The 15,474-nt window shown below is 44.5% G+C and overlaps 1 protein-coding gene across 2 annotated transcripts in view; it reads left to right on the top strand.

Annotated features, from left to right (window-relative positions):
- Positions 1–15,474, top strand: part of si:cabz01090165.1 (uncharacterized protein LOC100333421 homolog) — a 493,854-nt gene that overhangs the window by 439,210 nt on the left and 39,170 nt on the right. For both annotated transcript variants that reach the window (XR_004571211.1, XM_034237616.1), the window contains exon 10: positions 11,380–11,563. Coding sequence is in view for 1 of the 2 variants with exons in the window: in XM_034237616.1 (XP_034093507.1) it covers positions 11,380–11,563 (184 nt within the window). In the remaining variant the exon portion in view is untranslated. The remainder of the gene's footprint in view (positions 1–11,379; positions 11,564–15,474) is intronic.

Below are 15,474 nucleotides of genomic sequence, written 5' to 3'. Positions count from 1 at the left end.
CAAAGTATGCACATTTCTTATTCTATCTACATACATAAGAGTATAATTAATGTGTATAATATCAGTTAAAATAAATGCTTCAACATAGTTAACATTGCAGGAAAGCAATATATTAGACGTTAAGTACTTTGTTAGGCTTAATATTTATCTGTAGATAGATACCCCCAAAGCTTTTTTCTTATTTGAAAGAAGACCTTAACCTAAAGTATTCTTTAATGTGTTAATAAAGGTGAATTAGTTTGTCTGTTTTGCACATCCTCTTATTAATATCTTTGGACATCCAGCACTAAACTGTTTTATTGTAGAGATCACTTACAGTATCTTCTTGATTTTTTTATATTCTATACTTCTATCATTGACCTTCTAATTTCCCCCTATGAAAGTATGTACTCTTAATATTTTTTTCATCAAATAAAATTATTAAACAAAAATAACATTATTCAACAAAAATAATTCAATAACGTGCTTTAACCACTAGGCGGTGCACACAAGGTACACACAGCATACTAATAATAACTTTGTATTATTAGTGTAGGACACTTATGTATGTATAACATCTGAAGATATTTAGTTTTATTCATGTTTTTACATAATTTTACAGGATATTGCTATACTATTTCTCCTGTTTTACTTCTACACATTAATATCTGATTTGTAAAACATCACAGACAGAAAGGTATATCCGTCATTTAATGGTAAGCTATTGAAATTGTGATTCCATAGATGTGTCTCCCATCACCCAAATCCCCTGACTATTGTAGGAGCAAACACCATGGTGGTGGCTTAAAGCCCACCTCCGCTCCGCGCCGTCCGTTAGATGAGCCTGGTCAGATTAATAAAAGAAGGAGTTCAAAACACTGGAATAAAAGTTAGAACAATAATCTGATTTTAATGGTAAAAAACACCAATACAAGTTACAGAGTACTCTGGACTCCCAGTTCTACTGCCGTGCGATACAGATATCGGGACCAGCCAGTCAGAAACAGGGGGCATCGTGCATGAATAAACATCAGTATACGTAGACATATTTGGGGGCAGGGTTGTGCGGGTTGCTCCGCCCCCCCAAATCTCTAACTTACACCTGAATTCACTCCTTTACTTTCCCAAGGAATATTTCACACACACTATTCTTTCCCAGACAATCAAACATTGTACACAGATATATTGGTGCCTGAGATTATATTGGCCCCAGAAAGAACCTTGAAAAGAATATGTGTGTGTGCTGGTATCTGGGTCAGTGAGTGTAAGTGAGAAGGTTATATATATAGGATTACTTGAAAATAGTCCCAAATAATACATGTTCACTTCAATACAGATTAAAATAATACATGTTTACTTTAATACAGTTTAGAACAATATATGTTTACTTTACTATTCTCTCAACTCAGTATTTACAAATCAGTAATATCTTTAAAAACGTGCATTGCGGCTAAAACATCCAATCAGCGAGCTGAGGATCTTTCCTACGTCTGTTTCCGGTATTGTTCCTGTTATGAGAGTTCACATTTATGCTACATTCAATCAATCAATATTTATTTATATAGCCCAATATCACAAATGTTACATTTGTCTCAGTGGTCTTCACAGTGTGTACAGAATATCAGTATGACAATACGACACCCTCTGTCCTTAGACCCTCACATCGTACAAGGAAAAACTTCCGGAGAAAACCCACAGTTTAAAGGGAACATGGGAGAAACCTCAGGGAGAGCAACAGAGGAGGGATCCCTCTCCCAGGACGGACAGGCGTGCAATAGATGCCGTGTGTAAATTGAAAAGATAATACATTTGCAACATAGGTAGTCCAAATATTTGGAAATGCATGTGTGTATAATAGGAAGATGAATCCACGAGGATATCCATCCAGGACCTATGATCCAGGACCACAGCCACGACTCAAGATCCAGGGCTCGCGATCCAGGACACAGGACCGCAGGATCATCCATGACTCCGGATCCCGGCGTATATAGACACCAAAAAGAAAGAAATTTGGGGAAGCTGGGTTAATCGGAACATGAGAGTACACAGGTATAGACAGAGAGAATGAAGAAGTAAGATGTCCCCCGACAAACTAAGCCTATATCAGCAAAACTAGGGGCTGAATCTAATCAGCCCTAACTATAAGCTTTATCAAAAAGGAAGGTCTTAAGCGCACTCTTAAAAACGGATAGGGTGTCTGCCGCCCGAACACAAACTGGAAGCTGATTCCACAAATGTGGAGCTTGATAAGAAAAGGCTCTGGCTCCCATTGTACTTTTAGAGACTCTAGGAATAACCAACAACCCTGCATTCTTGGAACGCAATGCCCTAGTAGGACAGTAGGGTATAATGAGTTCTTTAAGGTAAGATGGCGCCTGCCCATTAAGGGCTTTGTAGGCGAGAAGAAGAATTTAAAATTATATCCTGTGTTTTATAGGGAGCCAGTGTAAGGCAGCCAGAACAGGAGTAATGTGGTCCCTTTTCCTAACTCTGGTTAGTACACGAGCTGCAGCATTTTGAATCAGCTGAAGCGACTTGACTGACTTCTTGGTACACCCTGATAATAAGGAGTTACAATAATCCAGCCTTGAAGTAACAAATGCATGGACTAGTTTCTCTCCATCGTTTTGAGGCAAGATATGCCTGATTTTTGCAATGTTACGTAGATGAAAGTAGGCGGTCCTTGAAATTGATTTTATGTGGGTGTTACGCCCTCTCAAGGGGGAGGAGAGGAACGACGCACACACCAGTTGGATTTGGTAAATAATTATAGGAGGTTTATTTTCACTGTAAACAATATGAGGTGCGAGCACACGGCCACCTATAAACAAAAGCCAAAACGGCGCAAGTCCAACAAAGGACTAAACAAAAGGAGGACTCTAACAAAACGGAGCCTGACTATGTATAAAAGGGGAGTTTTACAACAACGCAAATTAAAGAGGAGCTGTTCCAAAAACAGCTTCCGGAGCATATGCGGGCTCAGCAGAGTACAACCTAATACACACAGAACACACTGAATATACACACTAAACTAACACACTAATCTACACACTCTGACAGCAGTCAGGAACACAGTTAGCTCGTAGCGCTACAAAGTCACGGTAACCCAGTTGAGGCATCTGCTCTACACAGCAGACCCTCCCGAATTAAGTGTGGCCGCTGACTTTAAGGTCCTCCTCCGGAAGGTGCGCCGAAGGCTGAAGAGGGATTGGATGACGTCAATCCAATCGGCTCTTCAGTCCGGGGGCGGGACAGCCAATGTCACCTAAGGAGCTTCGCAGCTCATTTGCATACACACACACACAGTTAACAGAGCAGAGGACTGTCGTCCGTAACAGTGGGCGTTAAAGGATAAATCCTGATCAAATATAACACCAAGATTCCTTACAGTCTCACTGGAGGCCAAATTAATGCCATCCATAGTTAGTATATCTTTAGATAATTTGTTTCGTAGATTATTCTGGCCAAGTACAATAACTTCAGTTTTGGTCGTGTTTAACATAAAAAAATGTAAGGTCATCCACGTTTTTAAGTCCTTAAGGCAGTCTTGAATTTTATTTAGATGACATTGAAGGGTGGAATTGACTACACATCTTCAGAAACATCATTTGCATCAGATATAACTCATAGCAAATAAAGTATAAAAATACAAGTAATAAAAAGATAAAACACTGGCATGTAATCTATGTTAAAATAAATAGAATGGTTTTGAATAATAGATGAGAGTAAAATCTACGTCACTTTTTTTGTATGAATTTATATTTGTTTGTAGCCTTTATTTAACCAGGTGAAGCCCCTTGAGATCAAAAGATCTATTTTTCAAGGGTGACCTGCAGGACATTAGTTACACATGTAACATAAAAACAACAGAACAACAATAAGGATGACATACAACATAATGTACAGGGTACAGTTTACAAACTCTATTTACAGTGACAGGTACCATGAGTATCAAACAGCATGTCACCCAGCTGAGTTTTTAAATGATGCAGGGGAACCAAAGTGCTCAGTTTTAAACATGTTTGCAGACTGTTCCAATTTAGTGGAGCTGCACAACTAAAAGCTTTCTTCCCTAAGACAGTCCTAGCACTTTGCACATTTAATAAAACAACATCATGAGATCTCAGGCAATATGTACTTTCAATTCGTCGAGAGATCAGAGAGCAGATATAAAAAGGTAGTTTACCCAACATGGCTTTATAGATTAACATGTACCAATGACTGAGCCTCCGTACAGTTAGTGAAGGCAGACCTGCCTTGGCATACAGGGTACAGTGATGAGTAAGTGCTTTATAGTTAGTAACAAATCTCAGGGCACTGTGATAGGCGGCATCTAACTTATCCAGGCAATGGGCAGGTGCATTCATAGATCAAATCACCATAGTCCAGCACAGGTAAAAAGGTCACAGTGACTAGCCTTTTCCTGGCTTCAAAAGAGAAACAGGACTTGTTTCTGAAAAAGAAACCTAGTCTAACCCTCAGCTTTTTAAGCAGGTTATTGACATGAAGTTTAAAAGTAAGACAATCATCAAGCCAGATACCTAGGTATTTATAACTGGTAACCACTTCAAGTACTTTTCCTTGCATAGTAACAATATCCAAAACAGGCTCTGGTGTCTTTTTAGCTTTTGAAAATAACTTGGTTTTATCAACATTTAAAAGAAGCTTTAGCTCAGAGAGCTGAGTCTGAATAATGTTAAAAACAGCCTGTAATTTGACACCAGCCTCCTTAATGGAGGGACCTGCACAATACATCACGGTATCATCAGCATAAAAATGTAAAGTAGCTTCATCCACATTTTCACCTAAACTGTTGATATATATGGAGAATAAAAGTGTACCTAAAACAGAACCTTGAGGAACACCATTAGCAATGTTTAACCACTCAGAAGACAGCCCATCAAAGTGAACACATTGGGACCTTTCAGAGAGGTAGTTTACAAACCACCCACTGCATGGCTGGATATACCAATACTGAGTAGCCTCTGCTTTAAGATGCGATGATCGACGGTATCAAACGCTTTGGAAAGGTCAATAAATAGAGCTGCACAACTCTGCTTATTGTCTAAAATACTCGTAATGTCATTCACCACTTTCATTGTGGCAGTGATGGTGCTATGTTGTTTTCTGAAGCCTGACTGATGTTTAGACAGGATATCATTTTTACATAAAAACTCCTTTACCTGTTCACTCACGAGGCGTTCGAGCACCTTCGCCAGAACTGACAATTTTGAGATTGGCCTATAGTTATTTAAAATAGTTGCCTCCCCTCCTTTTAGTAAAGGCAAGACATAAGCTGACTTCCATACTTTTGGAATTGCATTTGTGCTGAGGGAGAGGTTAAAAAGAGTAGTAAGAGGAAGAGCAATAAAATCTGCAGCTATCTTTAAAAAGAAAGGTTCTACGTTGTCCGGGCCAGCCCGTTTCTTAGGATCTAGCTTAGATAAAGCTTCATGAACAACATTGACAGTAAAAGGAGTAAAACTGAAAGGGTTTTCCAGACCACATTGTTCAGAGTCACGGATTTCATCCAATCACAGAGCTTGTTGACGTATCACAAGGTTTGTCAAAGCGGACAGGCGTCGTCACAACAATAGCTGGGGATTGTGGGTAGTGTAGTCTCTTTGGCGCTCCACATTTCAGAGAAAACAAGTTGTTTCCCAGAATTGAAAGGGAAAAACACAAAAGCATAGTACACTTAAAACCTATAAATTTAAACCTATCAATGTTGTTTAATTAACAAAGGTAATCTGGTGTTTTTGAGTTGATGAGTAGTGGCGATATCACTGTCAAATCAATCGGCAGTAAGGAGAATACTTACTTCCGGGTGTACAATTATCCATTATCCAATAGGAATGGACGCTCACATTGCCTTTAAGAGCTGCCGACATAAATGGATGCGGTGCTTCCCTGAGCGTCAAATACCGCCGCCGATGGGAATACATTGCAATCAGTTGAAAGCTCTTTGCGTCCATTTATGAAGCTGAAGGAGCCTCGGCGCGTTACAACTGGACGCCACGGGACCCTGAACAAGCGTCGCTCCTGGACGCTTAGGGAGTGAGAGTGTGTTGCCTGAGCACACACACACACTCACAGCCGAAGTAAAAACAATAAGTGTGGCTTGATATTGAGTAAGAAAAAGGTTTCTAACGCTGTGAGCATGGGTCTGCGGAGAGCATTTCTCCGCGATCCCAACTTAGCAGACCGAAAAACGTTTACCCATTTAAACAGTCGTGGTAGATACCTTGTTTGTTTTAAACATCATAAATACACAAACAACAAGGAATACTTACAGGTTGTGTACCCGAATCTCCCGCTGGTCCAAACAAAGTAGAACATCGTTCTTTGGTGCCCTACGCTGTGCATATCCGGCATGAATCGCTGCAATGTTTGGGAAGCTTTGTTTCATGAAAGGCTGGCAGACGGTGCGGCCATAGCTCTGGGCGTGGCTACTGGGTATCCCTACGTAGCGATACCCAGGAAGTAAATGAGAAATCTCCAACGAGGCGTTTTGGGGAGGTCTGTGTTAGAGTGTTACTGCAGACCGTTTACATGCATAAAAACCTTCATAACACACAAGGGGACGGGTAATAACCGGAAAAGCATGACATGGGACCTTTAATACCAGGAAAACAAAGGTTTCCCAACAGATTGTTTTTGGCTCACCATCTGACTCCCCATTGTAATCCATACTGAAATAAATCAAGCAGGGAGTTTCATACAAATACTAGGGTGTAATGATTGACCACCTGCTGTCATCGAAAGACCATATTGATTATCTCTGCAAAAGAACAAAATACATAATTTATTTTCGCCGCTTCCTTAGGTTTTTTGGGGCGAGTAGACAATTTCCTCTTTTGTTCTTCACGTCTGTAATTTTGACTATTCCACGATATTGCTACAAATGTTTGTCGACTGCTTTAAAACTGCTCCACCAGCTGGAAATCTGCTCAAAGATTGTTGGTCAAACCTGTCAGGGTCAGCATACCATAATAACCTAGTGAGGCTCTCCAACAATATAATCTCTGACCCAAACCATGTTCACAGCAAATATGAATTGTTGCAATGTAATCGGAGATACTATTGTATTGTTCCAGGTGGGGTTAACATGGCAGGAGGACGCAGGGGGCAAGGGAACCCGGTTACAGTTATGTTTTGTTGATTTATATTAGGTTCTCATTCATCTAGTAATTTAAATTACTATGTTATTGATTGTATGTTTATTATTGTGGGGACAGGTTTATTATTGAATTTATCTATCCCTGCTCTATATACAAATATATCTAGCTATAGCACCCCTGTGAATGGTACAGCCTAAATGATGGGCCTATAAAAGGCTGCTATTTGTGTCATTGGGTGGTTCGGTATTGATGGTGTAGGTTGGATCGACTTGGTTGAGGTGGTTGTATTGAAGTAATTGAAGAGTTACCATTCAGCAAGCCTGGTTATTTGCCATTCATTGTACATAAAGTTAACACAAAAAGTAAGGAAATGTGTGTTTGGTAGATTATTTCTCTGTTGTAACAATGCTTCTTGGCAATACATCTTATCTTGTTGGAAAGCCTGTTTACCTTACATTTGATTACCTTTCAAATGATACAACATTTGTGAGGAACATGCATTTGTGGGATGAGCAGCAGAGCTAATTATATGGGTTGGGCCCATGAAAAATGTGACAAATCATCTCTGCCAAACAGCAGCCAATCTCCAGTCTCGTATGGCTGCCAGGAGGCCTTCCATGACTGCCCTTCACCTTCAGGTACACTTGCACTGGAACCTCAACATGTGGAGGAACATTATGTTCAGCGATGAGTCCAGATTCTGCCTACAGCACTTGAAACGTAGGGTCACAGTGTGGAGACGACGCAGAGACTGATAGAGTAACATGTTTTGGTGGAGGCAGTGTGATGGTGTGGGGCGGCATCTCCCTCACTGAAAAAAACAGGCTTCTAATAATTGGAGGCAATCTCAATGCAGAGGGATATCGAGATGAAATTATGCAACCAGTGGCAATCCCATATCTCAACAGTCTGGGACCAAACTCCATCCTGCAAGATGACAACGCTCCCCCCCACAGAGCGAGGACTATCAGACTTCCTCCAGAGTGTGGGAGTGGAGAGGATGGAATGGCCTGCCTGTAGTCCTGACCTCAACCCCATTGAACAGGTGTGGGATCACCTTGGGAGACTTGGGAGAAAAACTGGTTGAAGAATGGGATGCCACAGCAGTGTGTGACCAGGCTGGTGAACAGCATGATGAGGAGATGCCAGGTTCTTCCGACACGCTACTGCTTGTTAAATGAATACATTGTTAACAAAGAGTGCAACTAACAAGAGTCAACAGCACAAAAAAAGCGGTTTGGCATTGGCAGAGGATATTTGTCACATGTTTCATGGGCGCGACCCACATACTCAGCTCTCCTGCTCATCCTAATGCATGTTCCTCACAAATGTGGTACCATTTGAAAGGTAAATAAACAGGCTTTCCAACGGTATAAGATGTATTGCCAAGAAGCATTGTTACATTACATTGTCTACCAGAAACAAATGTCCTTACTTTTTGTGTTAAAGGTCCCATGTCATGCTTTACCAGTTATTACCCATCCCCTTGTGTGTTATGTAGCTTTTTCTGCACGTAAACGGTCTGCAAAGTCACACACCCTCAAAGTACACCCTGTAGCGAGTAAAACTCTAACACAGAAAATACCTGTCTATGCTGCCCCAGAATGCCTCGTTGGAGATTTTTCTTTTTCCATTGTTTTCTTCCTGAGTATAGTGACGTGACCATACCAAGGTCCAAATGGACCTCTCACACACACACTCACTCAGCCTTATCTTTCACCGGCACACACCTTATATTTTCTCAGCCGCGGCTCCGTGGATCTCCACTCACAGTTCGCCACAAACTCACGTGTGTGTGCTCAGGCTGAGTTCCTCTGTGTCTCGCTGTCTCACAGACCGCACGCAGCAACCAGGAAACGACACCAGTAATCCAGCTCACACTGTCCGCTCCTCGAGCGGAGCAGCGAGCCCCGCAACGTCCCGCCAACACGGCACCCAGACCCCACGCAGCATTCTCATCTGTTTGTCATTACTGGTGTCCTTTTCTGGTTGCTAACAAATGCAATTGTAACACATAAACACACATCAGAGCACAGTGGGCTCATAGGGAGGGTAAGGTAAGGAGCTCCAACAAGGTGTGTAGGACAGAGTGAATACACATACTATACAGAGATGCTGTTTGAGAAACCATTGTGATTTTGGAACTTTGATATTTTATATACTTTATTAATCCCCGTGGGGAAATAGTTTCTCTACATTTGACCCATCCTAGTGTGAGGAGCAGTGTGCTGCCATTTTGAACGGCGCCCGGGGAGCAGTGTAGGGAACGGTGCCTTGCTCAGGGACACCTCGGTAGCACTTGGTCTTGCCGGGACTGGAACTGGTGACCATCCAGTTACCAAGCCAAGTCCCTATCGACTTTGCCACCACCGCCCCAATGAACAATGTAAATCTATTCTAGTAGACCTCAACAATGGAATTATGATAAGTAGAAATGGCCATGACATGGGACCTTTACGTTTATTTGTATATAGTTGTACACTTTGCTAAATTAATTCTCACACTGGGTGTTTTTGCTTGACGATCTGCCTCTGCCTCCTTACATTGGTAAGCTGCTCGATTGTCAGCCTCATAGTCATATAAACTCCCTGGTCGGAAAGCACTGGTTTAGAAAACAATAGACGGAGGGACCAATCCAGCACTAAAGTGGTATGACAAATAATTTTGTAGAATAGATTTTCCCAAATGTTGTTATTCTTAAAGTTATTTCAAAAGGAAGATATGGCTTCAAAACGACTTGCAGACAGATAGAAGACAACTAACAATCCTACTGTTTTTATGTTTATTCTTAGCAAGAAGTTTCAGATGTGCCTCAATTGCCCCTCTCCCACCAAAGCAGGTCCAGGGCCAGTTTGGAGCTAGTGCCGGGGCCGGCTCTTGGCCTGAAAACCGGTACTTATCTGGCCCCTATCGACTGCCCGTCGAGAACCATGATCCAAAAATGTCAGGCTTACTTCGGAGGCTGGGTCATGGCGAGTACCGCAAATTAAAGTTGCTACAAGCAGTAGTGCTGAGCAAAGTGACTTGTGAAAAACACACGTATGTGAAGTCAGGCAACACTAACAGGCCATAGTGTGATGCTGATTATTTTGACCTTAGTTTTAAAGACCACCCATTCTCTATTATTGACCATTGTGAAGAGCAGGCATAGGGCAGTTGAAATACAACTGGGGCTAAAAAGAATAACCAGAAGAGCACTAGCCCGGAGCTAGAACTGGAACTGTTTTGGTAGGAAAGGGGTTAATGTGGCCTGCTCTGACCCCCGGAATGCTAGGATAGAGCTACCAATAACCAGAGTTGGCTTCTCGGCAGGTGTGTCGCTGATTAGTTGAAAATGTACGCTAAAGGTCCCCACCCCTCCTGGTGTGTGAGGAGCTCCGCGGATTGGTCCATTTTGGTTCCTGGAAGTAACACATGGAAAAAGAGAAATCTCCAACGAGGCGTTCTGGGGCAGCATAGACAGGTATTTTCTGTGTTAGAGTTTTACTCGCTAGGGTGTACTTTGAGGGTTTTTGACTCTGCAGACCGTTTACATGCATAAAAACCTTCATAACACACAAGGGGACGGGTAATAACCGGAAAAGCATGACATGGGCCCTTTAACATAAAAATACACAAATAACAAACGTCATTGTTTTTCAAAAGGCAGTATAATTAAAAAAAACTTCCTTTCAATCAGTCAGATAACATTGAACAGATTATATGGAATACCCTAACTTTGTAACAGGTTTGACCTATATTTAATAAAGTGGGGTGCCAGTCAGAACCAGGTCTAAAATATCCAACAGAAATTGTTCAGTCAAACCATACACAAATGAATTACTTTATTTGATATCTCCTCCATCACCGAAATGCAATACAAAATAAATCACACGATTTTCATTTTGGTCAGATATATGTCATCGGGGGAAAAATTGCATATAAGATCAGTATGTGTGCAATGTGTGGTGAAAAGAGTCAATATATAGAGTTCAATCCGCTTTAGCAAAAAATCCAGTTGGTTACAACCCCAACGGTTCAATCCAGTTCATAGGCCAACAAACAAAGGCAACTAAAGAAGTCTGCTCCGGGTTTTACCGCAGATCCACCCAAAACTACAATACAGCGTCTTTGACAGAAAAATCAAATTGCGGCATGAGAACAGCCCCTTAGAGCAGGTGCTGCCGCCATAATCGTCTCTCCAAAACTTAAAACCATAATCTACAAACAATCTAGATATCAGAATAAATATAGAACATACAGACTAAAATGTGTTTGTCTCCTTCTCCGGCTCATTCAGGATGATCCCGGCTAACCACAAGTACTTCCTGCTGAGCGACCTGGCGTCATCGCGAGACTATGAGCTATGTGTTTTGGCCGTCTACGATGATGGCATCACCGCCCTGACGGGAACAAAGCTGGTGGGCTGCGTGTCCTTTACTACGGAGACGGAGTATGGACGCTGTCACTCAATAAGAGACCAGGTAAGTGTGTTATACCTGCATCATCATCTAATAAAACAAATGTTATTTAGCCAGAAGAGCATTCAACACCCTAATGCCCTAAGACCATTGCTGCAGACAAGGAAAGACTCCTCAGAAGAAACAGTTGTTATTACAGGAGGAAATAAATGGAAGTTACTTTAGGAATATTTTCCCGTGACAGACAATATGTATGCAATGCCAAAGTGCAGTGGTTCCCAAACTTTTTCAGTCGGGCCCCCCTTGGGTAATTGGAAATATTTTCGGGCCCCCCCAACCCGGTTCCCATCTATATTGGTAGGATTAATTGTTGTGAAAACATTACATTTTCTCTGCTAATAATAAGAAGATACAAAGTTCCAACTATAATTTTATATTTTATTATGGATTACACATGAACAAAAGTGCTTGTAATAGATACTGTGAATTAATTTGGCCTAATTAAAACTAGTAGACCTTCTTCCCTTCCCTTCCGTAGATTTTAAAATTTGAATTTCTTTAAGGAAAATATATGAATGAACACTTAACTACTATTTCTACTGCAGGTTGCAAACGATCACATCACTATACCATTCCTATTCCACACATAGCCTATCAATGACTTGTGTGTGCTTGCTTTCCCTTGCAGATCTTCTCAAACCGGAGCTATTGTTTTGAGACTGCCACTCTCAGTTCATTCTGTTGCGATGTGTGTAGGAAGCAGGACCCAAATGCAGATTCAAGTGACAAAAATAACTCCTTAATTTAACAAAGACTGAACATAACACTCACCGCAGACCAAGTCATTACACAAGACGAACCGACAAAGACAGACAGAAAAACCAGAACTTAAATACACACAATACTAATCATACAAACAAGACACAGGTGAGGGACGCATCACTAAGCCACCAGGGTGGTTGGAGAGTGTCAGGAGGACGGGACTGAGCTGACCGCCCAGGGGCACAGCAGAGGACCAGGAAGGGATCTCGGGCGGACGGCCCGGGGGCAAGGCAGAAGCCGAGAAGGGGGACTCGGGCGGACGGCCTGGGGGCAAGACAGAGTCCAAGGTGGGGGTTATGGAGGGGCGAAGGCCACCGCGGGCGAACTCAGGGGGCCGAGCATGAGGGCGAGGACCGCGGCCGGAAAAGTCAGGGGGCCGAGCATGAGGGCGAGGGCCCCGGCCGGAAAAGTCAGGGGGCCGGGCTCGAGGGCGAAGGCCGTGGCCCTCAGGGGCCCGGGCTCGAGGGCGAAGAATGCGGCTCACAGGGGGCCAGGCTCGAGGGCGAAGACCAGACAGCTCCAGAGGCCGAGCAGAGCCCGGTGTCGGCCGAACAGAAACCGGAGCCGGTGGGATAGGCCTCGGCAGGATCCCCCACGGAAGAGGACCAGGAGTTGGCAGCACCCCCGGCGAGACAGAGGATGGCGGGGCCTCCAACGGAACTGGACAAGGGGTTGGCAGTACCCCCGGCAGGACAGGTGATGGCGGGGCCTTCAACTGGACTGGACATAGAGCTGGCAGGATCCCCAGCGGAACCTCCAAAGGCACGGGACATAGAGTTGGCAGGACCCCCGATAGAAGAGTAGTCGGCGGGACCTCCAACGGAACAGGACAAGGGATTGGCAGGACCCCCGGCAGAAGAGTAGTCGGCGGGGCCTCCAACGGGACAGGACACAGGGTTGGCAGGACCCCCGGCAGGAGAGTAGTCGGCAGGGCCTCCAACGGCACAGGACTTAGGGTTGGTGGGACCCCCGGCAGAAGAGTAATCGGCGCGACCCCCAACGGGACAGGACATAGGATTGACAGGACCCCCGGCAGGAGAGTAGTCGGCGGGGCATCCAACAGGACAGGACACAGGGTTGGCAGGACCCCCGGCAGGAGAGTAGTCGGCGGGGCCTCCAACGGCACAGGACTTAGGGTTGGCAGGACCCCCGGCAGAAGAGTAGTCGGCTGGGCCTCCAACGGCACAGGACATAGGGTTCGCAGGACCCCCGGCAGAAGAGTAGTCTGCGGGACCTCCAACGGCTCAGGAGTAGGGACTTGATTGGGAACTCGAGAGAGAGGGCTTGAGAGGAAACTCGAGAGGAAACTTGAGAGTTGACTTGAGAGGAATTTCGAGAGGGAACTCGAGAGGAGACTCGAGAGGGGTCTTGAGAGGGGACTCGAGAGGGAACTGGAGAGGGGACTTGAGAAGAAACTGGAAAGGGGACTCGAGAGGGAACTTGAGATGGGACTAGAGTTGGGATTTGAGAAGGGACTAGAGAAGTGACTAAAGGAGGGACTGGAGATGGGACTAGAGATGGGACCAGGGAAGGGACTAGAGAAGGGACTTGGGAAGGGACTAGAGGGGGAACTCGAGAAGAGACTAGAGAGGGGACCAGAGAAGGGACAAGAGATGGGACTATGGCAGCTGGGGCCAGAGCTGTGTCTGGAACCTTGGCCGCTGGGGCCGGGAACAGGGGCCTGGACCATGGCTGCTGGGGCCAGAACTAGGTCTGGAACCATGGCTGCTGGGGCCAGAACTGGGTCTGGAACCATGGCTGCTTGGGCCAGAACTGAGTCTGGAACCATGGCTGCTGGGGCCGGAACCAGGACCGGAAACATGGCCGCTGGGGCCAGAACTGGGTCTGGGACCATGGCTGCTGGGGCCGGAACTGGTTCTGGAACCATGGCTGCTGAGGCCAGTACTGGAGTCGGAACTGGAGCCGGAATTGAAGCCAGAATCATGGCTGTAAGGTCCGGTTCTGAAGCCGGAAACATGGCTGTAAGGTCCGGTTCTGGAGCCGGAGCCATGGCTGTAAGGTCCGGTTCTGGAGCCGGAAACATGGCTGAATGGGCCGGCTCTGGAGCCGGAATTGAAGCCAGAATCATGGCTGTAAGGTCCGGTTCTGAAGCCGGAAACATGGCTTTAAGGTCCGGTTCTGGAGCCGGAAACATGGCTGCAAGGTCCGGTTCTGGAGCCGGAAACATGGTTGAATTGGCCGGCTCTGGAGCCGGAGCCATGGCTGTAAGGTACGGTTCTGGAGCCGGAAACATGGCTGTATGGGCCAGAACTGGGTCTGTAACCATGGCCCTTTGGGCTCGTGCTGCTAACCTGGCCTTGCGACTCCTTCTTTTAGGAGCCGTTTGGAGGCTCCGTGGACCTCCAAAAGCCAGACGAGTACCAGCGAATGGCTCCTGGACTGTAGCAAACACTGGGTGAGAAGCAGGGGCTGGCGCCAAACGGACCACACCGATGCGTGTGGTATCAAAAAGGGAATTGGGAGACCTGGGTCTATCAGGATCGGGAAAACAAACCGTGAGGTAATCCAAAAGCCAGGCAGGTAAGAATTTAACCAAATATTGGCTCTTCATCGTAAGGTGGAATGCATCTGCCAGAGCAGCATCTCGCTGCTGAACCCTGACCGCTCCCATCCATCGATGAGCGCAGTTAGTCAAAGAGAAGGTATAATCCAATAGTTCCTGCTCAAAAGGATTTGCTGGGCCCATATCTCTGGTCGGTTCGTTCTGATGCGATGTGTGTAGGAAGCAGGAACCAAATGCAGATTCAAGTGACAAAAATAACTCCTTTATTTCAAGGCTAACCGATTTAACAAAGACTCAACAGAACACTCACCGCAGACCAAGTCATTACTTTTTTTTAATAGAAATATATAAACAAAGTTACATTTTAAAACATAATAGTCCACCTTACTGATCCCCAAAAAGAAAGGACCCCAAGGCTTTCAAACAAATCAATTGCACCAAATTCTCAGCTTTCATGAATATTTCTCCAATACACACATGATCTTCTTATCTATTTCAATCATAAAGCATTTCTCTCCATCTCCACACTCCTGCATATCATATATCATTAAGAAATCAAAACATACACAGAATCCTGCAGAACAAACTCTCAGCTTACATCAAGCATTCTTAAATATAGCAGACACTT

The sequence above is a fragment of the Gymnodraco acuticeps genome, unplaced genomic scaffold (genome assembly GCF_902827175.1).
Source record: "Gymnodraco acuticeps unplaced genomic scaffold, fGymAcu1.1, whole genome shotgun sequence".
NCBI classification, from domain to species: Eukaryota; Metazoa; Chordata; class Actinopteri; order Perciformes; family Bathydraconidae; genus Gymnodraco; species Gymnodraco acuticeps.
The sequence above is the reverse complement of the archived record's forward strand: the minus strand, read 5'-3'. Positions and strand labels throughout refer to the sequence as shown.